The following is a 21,716-nucleotide window of genomic DNA, read 5'->3' on the forward strand; positions in this document are numbered from 1 at the left end:
TTTTTGAAAAATCCTTTATAAACCTCCTATAGAATCCTGCATGCCCCAGAAAGCTTCTGATTGCCTTAACATTGGCAGGTGGTGGTAATTTTTTAATTACCTCTATTTTTGCTTGATCCACCTCTATTCCCTTGTTTGAGATTTTATGCCCAAGGACAATCCCTTCAGTCACCATGAAGTGACATTTTTCCCAATTTAAAACTAGGTTGGTCTCTTGGCATCTCTTCAGAACAAGTTTCAGGTGATCAAGACAGGAGCTGAATGAGTCTCCATATACTGAGAAGTCATCCATGAAGACTTCCAGAAAATTTTCCACCATATCAGAGAAAATAGAGAGCATGCATCTCTGGAAGGTTGCAGGCGCATTACACAGCCCAAATGGCATCCTTCTATAAGCAAACACTCCAGATGGACATGTGAATGCTGTTTTCTCTTGATCCTGGGGATCTACTGCAATCTGGTTATAGCCTGAGTAGCCATCCAAAAAGCAGTAATAATCATGACCTGCCAGTCTCTCTAGTATTTGGTCTATGAATGGTAAAGAAAAATGATCCTTTCTGGTGGCTGTATTGAGCCTTCTGTAGTCAATACACATGCGCCACCCTGTAACTGTTCTTGTAGGAACCAGTTCATTTTTTTCAATATGAATCACTGTCAGGCCTCCCTTTTTTGGGACGACTTGGACAGGGCTCACCCAGGGGCTATCAGAAATAGGATAAATGATCCCAGCCTTTAGTAATTTGGTGACCTCTTTCTGCACCACTTCCTTCATGGCTGGATTTAGCCGTCTCTGTGGTTGAACCACTGGTTTAGCGTTATCCTCCAATAAGATTTTGTGCATGCATCTAGCTGGCCTTATGCCCTTAAGGTCACCTATGGACCACCCAAGAGCTGTCTTGTGTGTCCTCAGCACTTGAATAAGTGCTTCCTCTTCCTGTGAATTTAAAGCAGAGCTTATGATCACTGGAAAAGTGTCACCTTCTCCCAAAAATGCATATTTCAAGGATGGTAGTAATGGCTTGAGCTCGGGTTTAGGAGGTTTTTCCTCTTCCAGAAGAGATTTCAGAGGCTCTTTCATGCCCTCTGAATCCTCCAAATCAGGCTGAACATCTTTAAAGATGTCTTCCAACTCTGATTCGAGACTCTTAGCCATGTTGATCTCTTCTACCAAGGAGTCAATAAGATCAACTTTCATGCAGTCTGTTGATGTGTCTGGATGCTGCATGGCTTTGACAACGTTCAACTTAAACTCATCATCATTGACTCTCAGGGTTATTTCCCCCTGTTGGACGTCAATGAGGGATCGTCCAGTTGCTAGGAAGGGTCTTCCTAGAATGAGAGTAGCACTCTTGTGCTCCTCCATTTCTGGCACAACAAAGTCAGTGGGAAAGGCGAATGGCCCAACTCTGACAATCATGTCTTCAATCACGCCGGATGGGTATTTAGTGGAGCCATCAGCAAGTTGGAGACATATCCGGGTTGGTTTAACTTCTTCAGTTAAGCCAAGCTTTCTGATAGTGGATGCCGGTATTAGGTTGATGCTTGCTCCAAGATCACATAAAGCTGTCTTGGTGCAATTACCTTCTAGTGTGCATGGTATCAAAAAACTCCCAGGGTCTTTAAGCTTTTCAGGAAAGCTTTTCAGAATGACTGCACTGCATTCTTCAGTGAGGAGAACTCTTTCTGTTTCTCTCTAATCCTTTTTATGACTCAAGATCTCTTTCATGAACTTGGCATAAGAAGGTATTTGCTCAAGTGCCTCTGCAAATGGAATCTTTATTTCAAGAGTCCTGAGATAATCTGCAAAGCGAGCAAATTGCTTATCCTGCTCCTCTTTCCGGATTTTTTGAGGATAAGGTATCTTGGCTTTATATTCCTCAACCTTAGTTGCTGTAGGTTTATTGCCTACAGAAGTGGTTGAAGAAGCCTTTTTAGAGGGGTTGTTATCAGCACTTGTGTGTGTCTGATCCCTCACTGGCAATTGAGTGCCAGAGTTAGAAGCTGGAGTGAAATTGGATGCCAGCTCCTTGTCTGTTTCTGGCGTCTGAACGCCAGAACTGTGCCCATTTTGGGCGTTCAGCGCCAGATCTTGCCCATTTTGGGCATTCAACGCCAGATCCTTGCCTATTTCTGGCGTTGAACGCCAGTCCTGCCTTGTTTCTGGCGTTGAACGCCAGTCCTGAGCATGGTCTGGACGTTCAGCGCCAGCCTTCCACCAAATTTCTGGCGTTTTAGTTCCAGAATTACTTTTCCCTGGGCTCTTACTGTCCTCGGGTGAATTTTGGGTGGTTTGCTCATTTCTTAGCTTTTTGCTGCTTTGAGGTGGGGTATTTAATATTTTCCCTCTTCTTAATTGAACTGCTTGGCATTCTTCTGTTATTTGCCTTGACAGCTGCTGCTTTGTTTGCTTAAACTGTTCTTCCATATGTATATTAGCCATCCTTGTCTCTTGTAGTCTATCTTTGAATTCGGCTAACTGCTTTGTTAGAAAGTCCAATTGCTGATTGAATTCAGCAGCTTGTTTTACAAGACTGAGTTCAGCAGTTACTGTCTTAACCTCTTCTTTCATGGAAGGGTCACTGCTTAAGTACAGATGCTAATTCCTGGCAACTGTATCAATGAGCTCTTGAGCCTCTTCAATTGTCTTTCTCATGTGGATAGATCCACCAGCTGAGTAATCTAAAGACATCTGAGCTCCTTCTGCAAGCCCATAATAGAAGATGTCTAACTGAACCCACTCTGAAAACATTTCAGAGGGGCATTTTCGTAGCATCTCTCTGTATCTCTCCCAGGCATCATAAAGAGATTCCTTATCTCCTTGTTTAAAGCCTTGGATGTCCAGCCTTAGCTGTGTCATCCATTTTGGGGGAAAGTATTGATTCAGGAATTTTTCTGTCAGCTGTTTCCATGTCCTTATGCTGGCCTTAGGTTGGTTATTTAACCACCTCTTAGCTTGATCTTTCACAGCAAATGGAAACAGTAATAGTCTGTAGACATCCTGATCTATTTCCTTATCATGTACTTTGTCAGCAATTTGTAAGAACTGTGCCAGAAACTCTGTAGGTTCTTCCTGTGGAAGACCGGAATACTGGTAATTTTGCTGCACCATGATAATGAGTTGAGGATTCAACTCAAAGCTACTGACTCCAATGGAGGGTATGCAGATACTACTCCCATATGAAGCAGTAGAGGGGTTAGCATATGACCCCAGAGTCCTCCTAGACTGTTCATTTCCACTTAGATCCATGATGGAGAAGGGGAGATGATGTAAAAAAAATATTTTTATTTTTATTTATTTATTTATTTCGAAAATAAGATAAATTAAAATAAATTAAATAAAAATAAGTGAAGATTTTCGAAAAAATGAGGGGAGAGAAAGTGGTAAGAAAGTTTTGAAAAAGATATGATTTGGAAAAGATTTTAAATTTAAAAGAAAATCAGAATTTTTAAAAATAATTTTCGAAAATTTGTTTTAAAATTAGAGAGAAAAGATATTTTTGAATTTAGTGAGGAAAGAGAAAAACAATAAAATAGCACAAGACTTAAAATTTTTAGATCTAATCCTCCTTGTTTTCGAAAATTTTGGAGGGAAAACACCAAGGAACACCAAACTTAAAATTTTAAGATCAAGACACAAGGAAAACTCAAGAACACTTTGAAGACTCACAAGAACACAAGAACGTGAAGAAATAACACCAAACTTAAAATTTTTAGAAAACCAAACTAAAATTTTCGAAAAACAAAGAAAAATCAACAAGAGAACACCAAACTTAAAGTTTGACACAGAATTTAATAGAAAAATTATTTATTTTTTTTGAAAAAGATTTTTAATAAAACTGGTGCCCAATCATCAAGAACATAAACCAACACTCTAGCCAATTGGGCAATAAATGTAACACTTGTTTTGAAGAAGGATATTTTTAACCAAGAACAATAATAAGAGACTCTAAACCAAAAAGAAAAATTTTCCTAATCTAAGAAACAAAATAAACCTTCAGTTGTTCAAACATGAACAATCCCCGGCAACGGCGCCAAAAACTTGGTGCACAAATTATGAATCACACTTTTCACAACTCGTACCACTAACCAGCAAGTGCACTGGGTCGTCCAAGTAATACCTTACGTGAGTAAGGGTCGAATCCCACGGAGATTGTTGGTTTGAAGCAATCTATGGTTATCTTGCAATTCTTAGTCAGGAAGTCAATTGTATTTATCAGTTGAATTGCGAATAAACAAGAGAGCATGGGTTAAAGGTTACTTGTTATGCAGTAATGGAGAATATGTTGGAGTTTTGGAGATGCTTTGTCTTCTGAATCTCTGCTTTCCTCTGTCCTCTGATTCACACACGCACGTCCTTCTATGGCAAGCTGTGTGTTGGTGGATCACCGTTGTCAATGGCTACCATCCATCCTTCTAGTGAAAAGGGTCCAGGTGCGCTGTCACCGCACGGCTAATCATCTGCAGGTTCTCAATCGTACCGGAATAGGATTTACTATCCTTTTGCGTCTGTCACTACGCCCAGCACTCACGAGTTTGAAGCACGTCACAGTCATTCAATCCCAGAGCCCTACTCGGAATACCACGGACAAGGTTTAGACTTTCCAGACTCTCATGAATACCGCCATCAATCTAGCTTATACCACGAAGATTCTGATTAAGAGATCCAAGAGATATTCATTCATTCTACGGTGGAATGGAAGTGGTTGTCAGGCACGCGTTCGTGGGGGAATGATGATGATTATCACGTTCATCACATTCATGTTGAAGTGCGAATGAATATCTTAGATAGGAACACGCATGTTTGAATAGAAAACAGGAATACTTGCATTAATTCATCGAGACACAGCAGAGCTCCTCACCCCCAACAATGGAGTTTAGTGACTCATGCCATCTAAAAGTACAAAATTCAGATCTAAAAATGTCATGAGATACAAAATAAGTTTCTAAAAGTTGTTTAAATACTAAACTAGTAGCCTAGGTTTACAAAAAAGTGAGTAGGCTATGACAGATGGTGCAGAGATCCACTTCTGGGGCCCACTTGGTGTGTACTGGGGCTGAGACTTAAACATTTCACGTGCATAAGGCTGTTTTGGGCGTTCAACGCCAGGTTTGGATCCATTTCTGGTGTTGAACTCCAACTTTTGATCCTTTTCTGGCGCTGGACGCCAGAATTGGGCAGAGAACTGGCATTGAACGCCAGTTTACGTCGTCTATTCTTGAGAAAAGTATGGACTATTATATATTGCTGGAAAGACCTGGATGTCTACTTTCCAACGCAATTGGAAGCGCGCCATTCCGAGTTCTGTAGCTCCAGAAAATCCACTTTGAGTGCAGGGAGGTCAGAATCCAACAGCATCAGCAGTCCTTTTTCAGCCTGAATCAGATTTTTGCTCAGTTCCCTCAATTTCAGCCAGAAAAATACCTGAAATTACAGAAAAACACACAACTCATAGTAAAGTCCAGAAATATGAATTTTTCTTAAAAACTAATGGAAATAAACTAAAAACTAACTAGAATATACTAAAACTATATGAAATTTGTAACAGCCCAGACCACCCGCTAGCACGATATTGTTCGCTTTGGCACACAAGGCCTCACGGTTTTTGCTTTTGACGATAGGGATGATAGCCGAAGCCCCCCACACTCACTCGTCAAAACGCGTCATGCTAGGGAGAGGTATCCACACCCTTATAAGGCATGCTTCGTTCCCCTCTCCAACCGATGTGGGCCTTACAATCCACCCCCTAAGGGAGTCCAGCGCCCTCGCTGGCACATCGATCCGGGTTCTGGCTCTGATACCATCTGTAACATTACGATTACTTTATTACATGGAACAGAACACTAACGCAGAGCTCTCGAAACAGGAATACTTACTGAAACTAAGAAAGAACGGCTGAACCAAACAGCAACGGCCTCTGAACCAGTTGGGCGGTAGCCTCAACAGCCACCCCCAGCGGCTGCGGTGACCCGACTCCGGCAACGGTGACTGAAACCAACATACCGCGACAATAAGATTCCCATAATCTCACAAGAAACGAAGACCATGTTTGAAACCCTTACCGGCATACTTTCCCGGCGACGGCAGCAGGGTCTCATGTGGCAGAAACTCAGCCCGGAGCTCCGACGGCCATGGCGGCAGTTCCGACGGAGGCGGCAGTGAAAGGCAGAACTGGCGAGCCCTCCTCTTCCCGCGGCGACGCTGCGGCAAGGAGCACAGCGGCGGCGTGTGAACCGGCGACGGCAGAAACGTGACGGCTCTCCCTCACGGCGCGCCTCCCTCTCGCGTGACTGGAGAAACAGAAGCGGACCTCCATCGTGACTCTCCCTCTGCCTTCGACGGCGACACACAGCAGTGAGAGACACGGCGGCGGCGGCGCTACGGCGCAGCAACGATGACGCGAACAGCTCGCCTCCCACCTCGCACCACACCACCTCTGCCTCCCTCAAACCCAGCGTCGTTCTCCCCTGCTCCTTCGAACTCGACGGCGAGGGACCCACGGCGGCGCAGCGGGTCGCGCTCCTCTAGCATCGCGCCTTCTCCATCCTCCTTTCAGTGACAGAGGCACGACTCCTGGTTCCATGGACAAACGACGATGGCAGCGCAGATTGGGCAGCGACCTCCTTCCCCTTTCCCCCTTCTTTTCCATTTTCATTCTTTCTCATCCCCTGGTTCAGGGAACCGTGAGTGTGTGTGGGATAGGGCTGCGCATCAAATTGGAGAGAAGGGGAGATCTGCTGCTGATGGGGAAACCGGGTAACCGGGTTAGAGTTTTAGGGTTAGGGTTTTTGAATAAAATTAGGGTTAAGGGCATTATGGTAATTTCACATAAAATTGGGAATAATATAGTAATTGAAACCCAATGTAAATCCAACACTGATTGTATATGGAAAAATACTATTTTCTCATCAATTTTACAAATTATTTTCAATAAAATTCTCAAATCTAAAAATTAGAAATAATATAATTAATTTCTCTATCTTCCAAAATAGCAACATTAATATTTAAAATACTAATTATTTAGTCCAAAATTATATAAAAATCTTTTTTATTTCACAACTACCAACTATGTGATTCAAATATAGAAAATAATCCAATAATTGTAAAATTGGATAATAACCATAACTTATCTCAAATTCAATAAATCAAAACTTGCCTTAATTATCTTTAATAAAATAATCTCTTAAATTAAGGCTATAAATAACTGTAGGATTTGAGACTTGATCATAATAAGACTTCTCAAAAGTTCTGGGTCTTACATTCTACCCACCTTATAAAAATTTTCACCCTCGAAAATTGATACAAAACGAAAGAAGTTCCATAATAGTTCACCCTTGAACACATTTAAGGAAAAAGCAAAAATATCTCATTATAATCATATATACGATTTTCAAATACTTTGATTATCATAAGCATAAGGATGTAAAGGTAGGAGTGTGATTGCAAAGCAAACGTTATAAGGTAGGCTCAATGCAAAAGATAACATGGGTCAATCATGTGATAGTAGGGCAAGGCATCAAAGGCTATAAAACAGGATGGAGTTAAAATGACGTGCTTAATATCCACACACTAATCTCATATCAACCTCAAAGTTTCAACTTTCCAACTCCATCAAGCACTTTACAATATCATAGCCAATCATAAGCTTAACAACCGCAACTTGTTCGCAAGGAACAGAACACCCACAACTCATAACGTTTTACACCTACCGCTTCACCTTCCGCATTCACATATCACGTCTTAAAGAACTAACTCATCGCGTTACGTATACGTCTACAAGTCGCACGTGATATCAAAACAATTCTCGAGTCTACTCAGAAGGATACAAGATTTAGAAAGGAGAGTCAACTGTCAAGGATAGCAATAATAGATTCGAGAGAATATATCCAATCCCAGATAACCAATGATACTCAAGCAATGAAGTTTACTAGACACAATTCAATTGACAACCTCAAAGATAACCCTTGAATCAAAGAAATCCAATAGGATCAACAAGGAGAAGGATCAGCGCATTAGTTTGAAATAAATTCAAGGTGAGTCGAAGAAGTATGAAGTTTATAGAGAAGAATCTCTCAAACCCAAGACAAAGGTCACAGAACTCGAGCATAATTGAAATACTTCCGAATACATTGTTCTTAAAAGAATCAAAAACTTGTAAAAATATCACTTCGCAGTCCGAAAGAGAAGTTAAACAACAAACATCCTTCAAGGGAGTAACAAAAGTATAAACGTGGCTTTACTTCAATACAATTTCATGTTGAAGTAGATTTTGTAGAGTTCCAAAAACAAAATGCACACAACTTTGGCTAAGAGCTAAAATATTTCCTCAAATATTTTAGAAGGATAATTAGAGCACAACTTAACCAAAAGCAGTTCATAAAAACTCGGAAGTGATCAAATGCTTGTTCAAAAATTCTAAAAATTCATATTCAAACAAGCGTGTATAACACTTATAGCAAGTACGAAAGAGGAAGTTAAACTCTTTTTAGAAAAGAAATTTCGAGCTAAAAATTTGCTTTCAATTTGGTAAAGAAAATAAGTGGTGCATTAGAACAAACCAATTTCCACTAAACAAGGGAGCTCTCCAAAACCTCATTTAAAATAGCGCATGCCAACTTTAAGAACAATTTTTGTCAAAATCGAATAATGGTTTCACTCTCAATCAAGCAACAAAAAATAAATTCCGTTTAAAACTTCTTACAAGAGAGTTCGAAACTTCTTTAAAAGGTTCAAAACAAGACTCCAAAAGTGTTCTTGAAATCACTATCTCAGAAGAACATTCAAGAAGTTTAAGATGTACTAAAAAGGAGTCAAGCCTTGCAAGAAAGGATCTTAAACCAAAGTAGTCCAAACAAGATTCACTAGGCATGAGTCATCAAACAAGCTTTCAATTGATCCAAAAGAATACAAAAGTCATAGGAAAAGACAACTCAATCATTAGTAATTTCTCAAGGATAAATCTTTGACTAAAAACTCTTGCAGAGATAATGAGAGAATAAACGATGTACTAATTTGAAACGAATCAAACTTACTCATATACGAATGAGATTCACAAAAAGGAAAAACCAAGATCAATGGCAATATTCACAAGATGCAGAAGATCAGTTAAAAACAAGGTCAAACATGACATTCATGGAGATGAAAGATTTTATAGAGAATTTAGTCCGTTCATAGGAAGAAAGCTATGAGTTCAAAATTTTCAAAAGAACAACAATGGCATAACTCATGTGGTATGCTAAATCAAACTCAAATAAAAATGAATTAAGTAAAGTTTATCAAACAAAACTCAACCGGGACAAAAGCGAGAAATCCCCTTTCTTTCCAGAATTTCGGAAAATATCCAAATACACAATTAAATAAAGATGTCCATTAGAACTATAGTAAAATTACTAGAAAGTCAAATTTACTTTTAAGTTAAGTGCAATTGCGTAAACCAGTAAAAGTACAGACAAGGTATTAGAAATAAATAGTTGTTAAACTGTATAAATAATTTCAAAGTCTCATATATAGAAAAATATATATATAATCAACAGCAATTTATAAAATCTCAAAATTGGCTGTGATCACTGTCAAGTAAGAGAAAAACTGAATCAACAATTTCCCAAAGAATGGACTCAGAACCCGGAGTTAAAAGTCACAGCACATTAAGACAAGTTCAAGGCTATGTCAAAGAATACTTGAATCAAGAAGAACTCAAACAGAGAAAGATAGATGCAACAGGGATCTTAAACCAGCATATACACTTAAGGTCAAACAAGAATGCATATCGATAGAGGAATGGAGTTGAAAAATCAAACTACTTTTCAAAAGGACTAGCAAACAAGAACTTCAAGTTAGGATACCAAAGAACAGGTCAACTCGAACAGAATTCAAGACACAACTGAATAGCCTCGAGAAATAGTTTCCAACGTTCCCAAAACCCGCGATTCGCTTTACTCAAAACTCGTATATCATCTATGATAACCCATCAGTGCTCTCATATACATAATTCACTAGTATTAAGCCGGCCAAACTTAATATCAGGAATTATGCAATGCAAGACTAACAGCGTTAATCAATAGACCGTCATGTGCATAAAGCTCTAATTCTCGTCATTCGACAAGACCTAATACATGACAAACGCTCAGAGTATGCAACTGAAGCATAGTCAGTCCATTCCTCAGGCTCTACAGGAAGAACTGCTCTGATACCATAATGTAACAGCTCAGACCACCCGCTAGCACGATATTGTCCGCTTTGGCACACAAGGCCTCACGGTTTTTGCTTTTGACGATAGGGATGATAGCCAAAACCCCCCACACTCACTCGTCAAAACGCGTCATGCTAGGGAGAGGTATCCACACCCTTATAAGGCATGCTTCGTTCCCCTCTCCAACCGATGTGGGCCTTACAATCCACCCCCTAAGGGAGTCCAGCGCCCTCGCTGGCACATCGATCCGGGTTCTGGCTCTGATACCATCTGTAACAGCCCAGACCACCCGCTAGCACGATATTGTCTGCTTTGGCACACAAGGCCTCACGGTTTTTGCTTTTGACGATAGGGATGATAGCCGAAGCCCCCCACACTCACTCGTCAAAACGCGTCATGCTAGGGAGAGGTATCCACACCCTTATAAGGCATGCTTCGTTCCCCTCTCCAACCGATGTGGGCCTTACAAAATTAACCCCAAAAAGCGTATAAAATATCCGCTCATCAGTTACTTACCAAACTAGCCAGATAGAATTGAAAAGGATGAGGAGAGCGACGCATGGCCGCAAACGGCTCATCAATCGGAGCTCCGAAACAAAAGTTATTATGGATTGAAGGTGATGACGCTAGGGTTTCTTCTCCCTTTTCTCTTTTCTCTCTTCACAACCATGTCTCTCTCTCAAACCGAAAAGAGATGCTGAATTTTGTTAAGTTTGTGGGTTACATATATTTGGAATTGGGCCCAAAGTATGGCCTAACTCAAGTTCTTAGCTCCTTAGCCTAATTTTGGGTCAAAACCTTTAAGATAAGTGCTCGAGCTTTTGTTATAAATATCTTTCCTTATCATTTTCACATTTTTTATTTTTCTCACTCACAATAACGGACAAATTTAAACCGGTATAGACAATTTTAACACCAATATGCATTTTTTCTAAAATAATTATATTTCGTACTTAATTTAATTTTTTAAATTCAAATTTTGCCGTTAAATTTCTAAATTATAGATTCTAATATTTGTACATATTTCAGGCATCTTAATCTCAATTAATATAATTTTAATTAATCAATTTATTAGTTAATCTTCTCGGATCTTACATTCATGGCCTGAGTGACTGATTATCGAATCCATGAAGGTTCATGTTGCTCTGTTGTGAGAACTCTAAATTAGAACGATTGTATCATAATTTGACTGCAAAATGCGAAAATAAAATAGATTAGGGTTCACACTAATAAAATAGGGGTAGAGAATGGATGATGACCGGCAAACAGCGATATGTGGGGAATGACAAGCACAAATTGTAGTGTGGTGAATGCTGCGGTGCTACTTTCTCATCTCAAATGATGGTGAATAGAGCGGAAGAAATAGAAAATAAGAGAAAAAAAAAAGAGATATAGACTGTAATAGAATATTGATAATTAAAAAATTAGGTATATAAGTCTCACAATATTATTAAATAGTGACCCTTAAAATAAGGGTCACAAAATAAGTGTGGTTATACATTCAATTTAGCATAGTAAAAGAATAAATTATTTTTGTTTAACTTGTTTTTGCAATTTGTATATTTGTATTAGATTGTATTATATATGTTGTCATGTTAATGAGAAGAAACGAGTAATCTTTTAAGTTTATGTAATTTTTTATGATATAATTCTTTTTTTTTTTATGGTATTCTTTAGTCTGACAGGTTAAAGACTAATCCGTTATGGATTGGAACTTTATTTAAGAGTTTGTTATTGGCTAATTAGTTGTTACATGTACAAGACAAAATTCGAATTCCCGACACTTACTTACACAAACTAATAAACTAACTAATAGATATCTTTAAAAAAAAACAAATTAGGTGAGCTAGTCTACCAACTTACTAATCCGTCATTAAATAGGACTGTTTAGCAGTCTTGACTCATTAAATTTGGATCTTCTAAATTTTGAATTTTTATTTTAAAGAGTAAAGTATGATCTCTCACTCTTAAATGATTTCTCTCTCATATTTTCTCTTGGTCCCACTTATGAAATAAATGATAAGAGATTATATTTTATCCTCTAAAATAAAATTTAAAATTTAGAGGATCCAAATCCTGACTCATTTGAGTTTGGTTTACTAACTTGTCTACCCTATTATTTGTGTAGATTTAGCTAGGCAAGGCTATCGAGTAGCCCTTTAACGTAAATCCTACTGCTCCCAAATTTAACAAGCCTTCATTTTTACAGCCTTCTCTTCTACTTTCTCTAACCTTTAACCTTAAAATTTTTAACTTTCCACACAACTCAATCTCATCAACCTGTTCATTGTTTATTATTCTATATATTATTACTTTCACTTTTCCTTCTTTTCTAACATTTTTACATTGTTAGATTAGTGTAGTTTATTTAATGATTTTTATGATAAATTAGTCAAATTTAATTTAAACTTAGTTAAAGTTTAATTGTTATAAATAATTACATATTAGTTTAATATAATATTTAGATGAAAAAATATAGGGAACCAATAAAGTATATGTACAATATGTACAATGCGGGGTTAGGAAGGTTGGATTTAGTAGGATATTAGATGTTTATTATCTCTGGTATTCGGATGGTTATTCTGGATAGTATGAGTGTATTATGTTTGAGAAATTAATAGTATTTTATCATAGATGTTCATTTTTTAACTTATATTGGGCCAAATAAACAACCAATTGTATACATTATACAGATACTCTATTGACTACAGATTCTTGTTAAAGTCTAATTATTATAAATAGTTATATATATATTATATATCAAAATAACACTTAAAATATTTTGCGAATTCTATATGCTTAGAAGATGTAAAGTCTCACATCAGTTAGATAGGAGAATGAAACAAGATCGATATGGAAATTTCTTTATAGATGCATTTGATTTGTACGGGGAGCTTTTTTACTCTAATATTTTTTTTGGTGACTATTTCTACTTTAATATGATCCATCTCTTTATTTTATCATTTTTTTTACACTTTGAGCATACATTTTATGTTTTACAGACTACATTCACCGAAAAACTAAATCCCAAATATTACAAACATATTATATATAAGCTTTCCTATGAGCATTGAGTCTTCTTTTCAATGTTCATTCTTTATTTCACAACACATACTAACTTCACTCTTTTCATATCCATTCAAATATATATAGCTTTCTGCTTTAATTTTAGTTATGAACTGGCTTCTCCCAAATTTTGATATGAACTCCACCGCGAAATCCTAGCATGGGATCCCGAACAATTCTCCCTCCCCTGACTTTTGTAAACCTAATAACAATCAAGAGAATTTAACAAATGATGAATTTATATTGCTATACGATTATAAAAACGATTGGTTAACAAGTGCCATATAATGACAACAGTTAAGAAAGTAACGAAAGAAAAAAAATTTATTTAAAAATTACTATTTTTATTAATTTAACAAGTTGGTTGGATAAGATTTTCGCTTTTGTAAACTTAGCTATCTATCATTGTCCTTGGTGATAGTTTTTTGCAATTTTGGTCCAAAAATTTATAGAAGATGATGCATATGTGAGATATTTATAAAAATAATCATAATAAAGAAAAATTTTGTGTTTGATAAGTTTTGTTTTTTTTTTTTTAAATAAAAATTATAAATTACTGATTTTATAGAAGGAAAACACAGTGTAACTCGAAAAACTATATTTTTGTTTAAGGGAGTCATTTTGATAAAAATGTCAAAAACGTCTTTTTTTTTTTAAATATTTTTTAATAATTAAAATTTAATACATATAACCAATTAAATTGTGTTATTTTTATTAAAATTAAACTGGATAAATCAGTTTACTCTAAAAACTAATAAATTAAATTTTGAATCAGTCTAAATTAATATTTTTTTTATAAAAAATGACTACAATATTGCTATTATAAAAAAATAACTAAAATATCCCTATATATATATATATTTTTTAAAAATTCTAAATCCTAACCCTATGATCGCAGAGAAAAAAGGGCTAAAATTTAGGATTTTAAAATTAATATATATAATAGGAGTATTTTAGTCATTTTCAATTATAGGGATATTGTAGTTATTTTTTATAAAAAATAATATTAATTTAGACCAGTTCAAAATTTAATTCACTATTTTTTCGGTCAAATTAATTTGTCTGGCCTAATTTTGACAAAAATAACACAGTTTAATCAATTATACGTGTTAAATTTTAATTATTAAAAAACAACTTAAAAAAAAAACGTTTTATACGTCTTGATCCTTTTGCTTAATTAATGGATAATGGATTACCTATATTTTGTGACCAAGACATGAATGAAAGTAGCCAAGAAAGCTCTACTTATCTCAGCCCCGGGACATTGTCTCATTCCTCCACCAAAAGGCTTGAAATAATTTGACACAGTAGCGGAATCAAGGTCCTTGAATGCATAATGGAAAGTATGAAATTTGTCATCAGCTATTAAAAGATACAGTAATAATATTTTTTTATGTGCTAAAATTGAAAATAATTAAATAGATTATTAAAATTAATATATTAATAGATAATTGTATACTTTCCAACGCCATGGGTTGAAGGCAAGTGGATCCTTATAAACTTCTGGATTCACATGAAGTGTGGGAGTGGCAACCAAAATCATCCAACCAGCAGGAATAGTATATCCTGTAATCAACAAATTCGAGAAATGTTAGGGGTAATATTCTTTTTGGTTTTTCAACGTGATTAATTTATCGGGCATCCGAGTTCAATATAAGAATTTATCATTAGTCAATATGTTGTAAGATAATTAGTGGGCTAAATTCTAAACAAATCCAAGTTAAATGATAAGGTATATTAAATATATAATTATTCATATGATTCCTCGTATCAATTTAAGGTTTTGAAAGGAGTGATAATACATAATAGAATATCAAAATTTTTATGATTGAAATATTTAAAGTTCGTTCCTTATTAAATCTCAAAAAAAAAAAAAAGAAAGCACATACAAAAAATTTAAATCCAAAAATAATATTATAATATCAATATTTTTTTTCAGTATTAACTAATATTTTAGATTGACATCTTATTTTTATACTATTAAAATTTAAAATTTAAAATTTAATTTTTTAATATTTAAAATTAACTAAAAGTAATAAATTTTATTCATAGTATAGTATTTGTCTATAACTTCGTAAATATCAATATATTATGTATTATATTATCACCACCTAAAATTTCCTCAAATATTGAGAGTGAATAATAATAATAATGAGCTTATACTTACCGTTTATGGGGATATCTTTCAAAGCTTTTCTTAATAATCCAGGAAATATAATTGAGTATCTTAGAGCCTCGTTGATTACCTGAATTTCACAATGCACGTATCAAGCACTTAAACATATGGTAATTGTTAGGGTTCCACTTAGTATGTAGTTAAGGAAGAATCATGACCACTGCTAAATATTTCTAATTTAATCTTAAAATATATTACGTGTTGGGTAAATTTCATGGATTTGTATTCATGCCATGTTAAAGAAGAGCTTGATCCATCTCTATTCTTCAGAATATCTTCGTGTTCGACCTAATATGTAAAAATAAAGTAAACTCAAAAATTAACTACACGAAAAAAATATTATAACTTAAGAAAGATAAAATAAGTGCGCTGTAATTTTGCTGCGATTTGATACCTGTAAAATCGTCGCAAATTATATAGCAACGATTTTACCAATGATCGTTTAAAAACGTCGCTAGAAAATTGCATTAGATGTTTAACAAAAGGGTAAAGTACTAAATTGGTCCTATAATTGAGTGTAATCCTGTTTTCGTCTTTAAAGTTTAAAGTGTTCTATTTGAATTCAAAAAAGTTTCATTTAGCTTCAATATAGTCCTACCGTGAAGTCAAAGTTAAATAATTAACGGAATGTCCTACATGACAGCAATACAAGAATAAGGTCAATAATCTGGAAAACAAGTACAAGCTCCAGAAGCACAATATCAACCGTGAATACATCAATACAATTATTTATTATTTTTTTATAATTTAAATGAAATATTTTCTATAGAACTAAGGAGAATGATAAATAAATATATTGATGCATTCACATTTGATTTTGTATCTCTGGAGCTTGTACTTGTTCTCCAAATTATCGACCTTGTTCTTATACTGCTGTCATGTAGGATATTCTGTTAATTATTTAACTTTGACCTCACGGTGGGACTACATTGAAGCTAAATAAAACTTTTTTGAATTCAAATAAGACACTTTAAATTTTAAAGACAAAAATAGAATTACGCCTATATATAAAGGACCAATTTAGTATTTTACTGTTAAGTAATAAATTTATGTGTGCATGCATACTCTTAGTTCTTCTATGGCTGAAGGATGATCAGATAAAAAGTTGAAGATTATTGCCAAGATTGTTGAATTTGTGAGAAAAGTAGCCACCCAAATTCCCACTATAAAGTAAATAACTTGATCTTCGTTCATAGGATGCTCAGCTCCCATATCTTTGATTAACTGATCTAAAAAATCTCCTCGATGTTTTTCTTGTGATTTGCGCCTCTCCTCCATAACATTCTTGAGAAGTTTGTATATTTTCTGTGAGTCCTGATAAATCCATTTGGCAAAGAAATTATCAACGAAACGTAAAAATTCATTTTGAAATTCTTAGTTAAGTGATGAAGGTTTCAGATTTTATATATGTAAACTATCATCTTGCATTTTTTTTCCCTTTTTCTTTCATTTTTTTTGTTAAGTCAATGTTACAGATTTTATTTGAGCTTGTTAATGCTATGGAGGTTTGAGAATTAAAGTTTTGTTTAGTGCTCAACATATATACAAAGACCTTTTGGTTTATCTTATTTTATTTTCTCTATTAGTTGAATCAAACTATACAATAATTAAACTCAATTATATATATATAATCAACTATAATCCACAAACACTTTGTTGAATTACCGGAACTATGTGTCAAATATATTTTGGACATAATATTCATCTAACACATATATATGATTTTCGTATCTAACTATAACATATTTAGACACATCTAAATATTATTACATATTAGCGTATTTAACATTATTCCTTATATATATTCTTAAAATGTATATAGAAATAATATGTATTATTATTTATTAAAATAAAAACTTATTTAAATATTTTATACTATAAAAAATATTAAAATAAAAACTTATTTAAATACTTTATACTATATATTTTATTTTTTAATATATATTTTATATGAATAATTTATTTTTAATATACACGTAATATAATTGTTTATTTAATGTCTTTAAAAACTTAAAACTTTTACAATTTTAATAAAAAAATATTTGTTTATATACTTTTAAGCTTTAACGAATAGTATTATTAAAGTCCCGGAAAAAAAAAAAGTATTTTTAGTAAGGGCGGAGCTTAATAGATGGACCCCCAAAATTTTTACAAATAATTAAATATACATATGATAATATAAGTGTATTTGTAATTAATTTGGCTCATTTACTAAAGTTAGATTTTTTTTTTATAAATCTGTAGGTTCAAATTTCATTTTCAAAAATGTTCAAATCATACAATCTTATATTCTCTTTCTTTTTTCTCAGTTTTCACAATATTTTTAAAAACTAAAGTTATTTTAAAAATATTTATTTCATCAATTTATTAATGTAAATTATTTTTAAAATAACATAAAATAATATTAAGATATTTCATATATTTCTTATTTTTGAAATTAATTTATTACATCAATATCGTTTTATCTAATTTTATCTTATGATATATAAATAATTTAATGAATTTGACTAATAATTATTATGATTATAAAAATTTTTAAATAATAAACAAATTTTATCAAAGAAAAAAAATTAAATTTTATTATTATTAAATATTTTGTGTTAATTATTTTGTCTCCCCAAAATATTTTTTCAAGTTTCGTCACTGATTATGACCATTAATTTGTTAACAAAAAAAGTTTAAATTGAAGATTATAGGTGAATTATGATATATATTCAAATGCAATTATTTTTATTTAAAATTAATAATTAAAAATATTAAATAATTTAATATTTTTGACTAAATTATCTAAAAATTCTTTACTATCAATTTTACAAAAAAAAAAAAAAAAAAAACTATATTTAATTTTTTTACCTACTTTTATTGTAGATTAGATATCGACATTCATTATTACCTTCTTACATGTGTGGAATGTGGTGCCAGGGATATCTAAGGGAATTGACAGAAGCCCATCACCGAAGAAATTGATGAAAGATTGTGGTACCTTCTCATTCTCAGTTAACTTCTCAGGATCATACCCAAAATAATGCTTTCCAAATAACTCAAGCACCAACTGCCATATGACAAAATTAACAAGTATGTCTATATTTCATAAGGATTATTAAAATTAACTATGTTACATAAATACAAAAAAATTAGCTACTAAATACTGTGATATATAGATTTTATTCTTTGGATAGCTAATGATCTTATTAAAAAATATAAAAAATATTATGTATAAATATATATAAATATATAATAACTAATTTGACGACTGATTTTTGTTATTGCATACCATTTTTTTTGTATTGTAACAAATCAAAACAAAAAGTTATATACTTTTTTAAGTAATCGTTACACGCAATTATATTTCAAATATGAAGGTATCACTTATTTTTGTAAAGTATTTTGTTATAAATTAGAATAGAGTATAGGATTTATAATATTGAGAACTATTATTCTAGTCATGACATATTTGAATACCGAAAAAAAAATACCTGATGCCCATAAAAGATTCTATTTGTTTAACAAAAATAACTAAAATAGGAACTGAAAATATAAAAATATAGTGGCTATACTAACTTTTTTTAACGACAAGTTTATTTGATTATTCAATTCAACTATAAAAAATTTAATTATTTTAGTAGTTAGTCATTTTAATAAAAAATAATTAAAATAATATATAAATATATAAGTAGTCATGCATTATTATTAGATTAGTCATAAACTTTCTAAAAATTTAGTTGTATATTTAATACAAATCGAAATTTTTTTATTTAAGAATAAAATTAAAACAAAATAAAATTTAAAAAAATTCTTAAAATTTTTGACAAATTTTAAAGACAACATACATAACAAATATTTTTATCACAACCATCCATATATACCAACAACAACAATAATGATAAGAATAACAAATAGTAGCGGTAAGTGGAAATATAATTACATTAGCAGAAGAGTGTTGAACTTCAATAGATGTTTTAGTTGACCAGTTCCTTAAAGTCTCTGAACAAAAGTGTTCCATTTGAGGAAGTAGTTTCTCCCTAATGTTCTCAATACCTACATGACTTAGAATGATCTGTCTAACATACTTGATGAAATCACTTTCAAGCAAATGAGTATCTTCTTCACCGGGGAGAAAAACTTTAGCTAATGGACCTAACCATATCTCAACTGTTTTACCTTCTTCTCTAATCAAGAATTTGTTGAATTCTTCATCAGTTGTTATAACAACTGGTTGACCAAATAGACTAGTTCGAAATATGGGACCAAACCTGATGAAGAGAGCACCAAAACAGACTATTAACTAGGTTAATTGTGAACTGCTCTACTTCAAGATATAGATTATGAAGAACCAATAAAATGGTTTGGTTTTTATTGAAAACATTATTAGAATATATTATTTTATTCTATTTGTTTAATTTTGGTCGAACTTTAATTAAATTTTAACATTTTTTAAATCTCTAATTTCATTTGACTGGTTCAATTTTAGAACCTACTATATATACGATAATCACCATGTCCAAGAAAAATATTTCCTGAATTTATTATATTTATTAAAATATGAAATGTTTTCCTCTCATCTATTTTCTGTCATTTTTTTTGTCCTCGATATTTTAGGATAGTTTTTAATTTCATTCTGAATGTGTTTTTTTTTTTTTTTCACTTTTGACCTTATTAACGTTTTTAAAATATTTTAATTTTGTCTTTGTTTTTTTTTTTTTTATAACAAAATAACTAATATAAGTCAAAGTTAGCCAGTACTAGCTAGATTGTTTGTCTTCAATAGTTATTGAAGTAAAAGCTTTTTGTCGTACGGGTCTTAAAGGGGGAAAATTAATTGAACACTAAGAGAATTTAAATTGACTAGAAATTAACCTTCATGTTTAATAAAAGAATGAAGGAAGTCAAATAATTAATAACGATAAACACACTTCTGCTAATATTATAATTCGACCTTCATATATCAATTTATTAGATACTATTGCAGTGACAAAATTAAAATGATTTAGAAAATCATTGAAACCATATATATAAAGAGACCGCGAATTATTATGAAATTATTAAATATATAATCATTCATATATTTTCTGTTATCAGATTAAATTTTTTTAAAAATAGTATTATTATATAATATCAAAATTTTAAAAACTTATAAATTTAGAGTTTAATTCTTGTTAACTCAAAAAGAAAATTAAGCATAAAGTCAATAAAATAAAAAAGAGAAAGAAAGTTTTATACAAGAATTCACACAAACTCAAAAGTAATTCTTGTATAAAAGAGCATATTAAAGATATAATTATTTATATATATTTTTTATCAATTTAAATTTTAAAAAAATAATATCATAATAGAAATAATACCTCTACCAGTTCAGTGTAGCATAAGTTTAAGTAGAAATTTTTTTAATTGAAGTATTGTTTTACCAAACTCAGACATCACTGGATTAGAAATTTATATATTTATTTAAAATGATACCGGTATATTTGATCATATATATTTTGATGATATATATATATATACACGATTATGTCATGTGTATACTAAAATTAGTTACTAGTATAAAATATATATTAGAATATAATAAATACAGATAAAAAAAAATTAAATCACACACATATTTATATACAAATATATTGGTGACTGATTTTGGCGTACAAATAATATTTTTGATATATATATATATATACCTCAGCATTCTCTGTTTGACAAAGGGGTGGATATCCACTGAGTAACTAGGAATCAAGAATTGAATGGTCTCTCCAATTAATGGAAAACCCATGGAACCAGGAGGTAACTTTATGTTGTTGCTATTAAGCATGATTAAAATCCAGTGAAAAGAATAGATTACAAACACAGCCACCACAGATAAGGCTAGGATCCACATCATGCCTTTGTGTAGTTTCTACTCTCACAAAAACAATATATGGAGTATTGTATTAACTCTTAATAAGATGATGATGAAGGTGCATGTTTTCTTGGCTAACTTGGATCTATTTATATATAGAATATAGAGCAAGATGTTGCTTTTAATTTAGGTACTTCCAAAGCAAAACAACGTACATGCATTAAATAACGAATTAAATGAAACCTACCTATAAGTCTGCTTGCTAATGTGTGTTTAGATATTATTTCGCAGATAGAAATAATATAAATATAGTAAATATAATAAGAATTCATTTGATTGAAAAGATATATATAGTCAATTTAACGCGTAGATTAAGTGAAATTTCAAATAAATTAAGTGAATGTTATATTTCGATCAAATAAACTAAACAATTTTGGTGAACAATGAAAGATGCGAATAA

The 21,716-nt window shown here is 32.5% G+C and overlaps 1 protein-coding gene across 1 annotated transcript; it reads right to left on the reverse strand.

Moving 5' to 3' along the window:
• Positions 1 to 13,113: 13,113 nt before the first annotated feature.
• On the reverse strand, positions 13,114 to 21,448 carry LOC112743739 (beta-amyrin 16-alpha-hydroxylase CYP87D16). The gene is made up of 9 exons (XM_025793068.2): positions 21,099 to 21,448; positions 19,355 to 19,682; positions 18,323 to 18,481; positions 16,495 to 16,743; positions 15,628 to 15,717; positions 15,421 to 15,499; positions 14,713 to 14,819; positions 14,450 to 14,577; positions 13,114 to 13,455 (listed from the first exon to the last, which is right to left on the reverse strand). Exons 1-9 carry the CDS (start codon positions 21,296 to 21,298, stop codon positions 13,356 to 13,358), a joined length of 1,440 nt encoding a protein of 479 aa, XP_025648853.1. The 5' UTR covers positions 21,299 to 21,448; the 3' UTR covers positions 13,114 to 13,355.
• Between the last annotated feature and the right edge of the window lie 268 nt (positions 21,449 to 21,716).

This window comes from Arachis hypogaea, chromosome 14 (assembly GCF_003086295.3).
Source record: "Arachis hypogaea cultivar Tifrunner chromosome 14, arahy.Tifrunner.gnm2.J5K5, whole genome shotgun sequence".
NCBI lineage: Eukaryota > Viridiplantae > Streptophyta > Magnoliopsida > Fabales > Fabaceae > Arachis > Arachis hypogaea.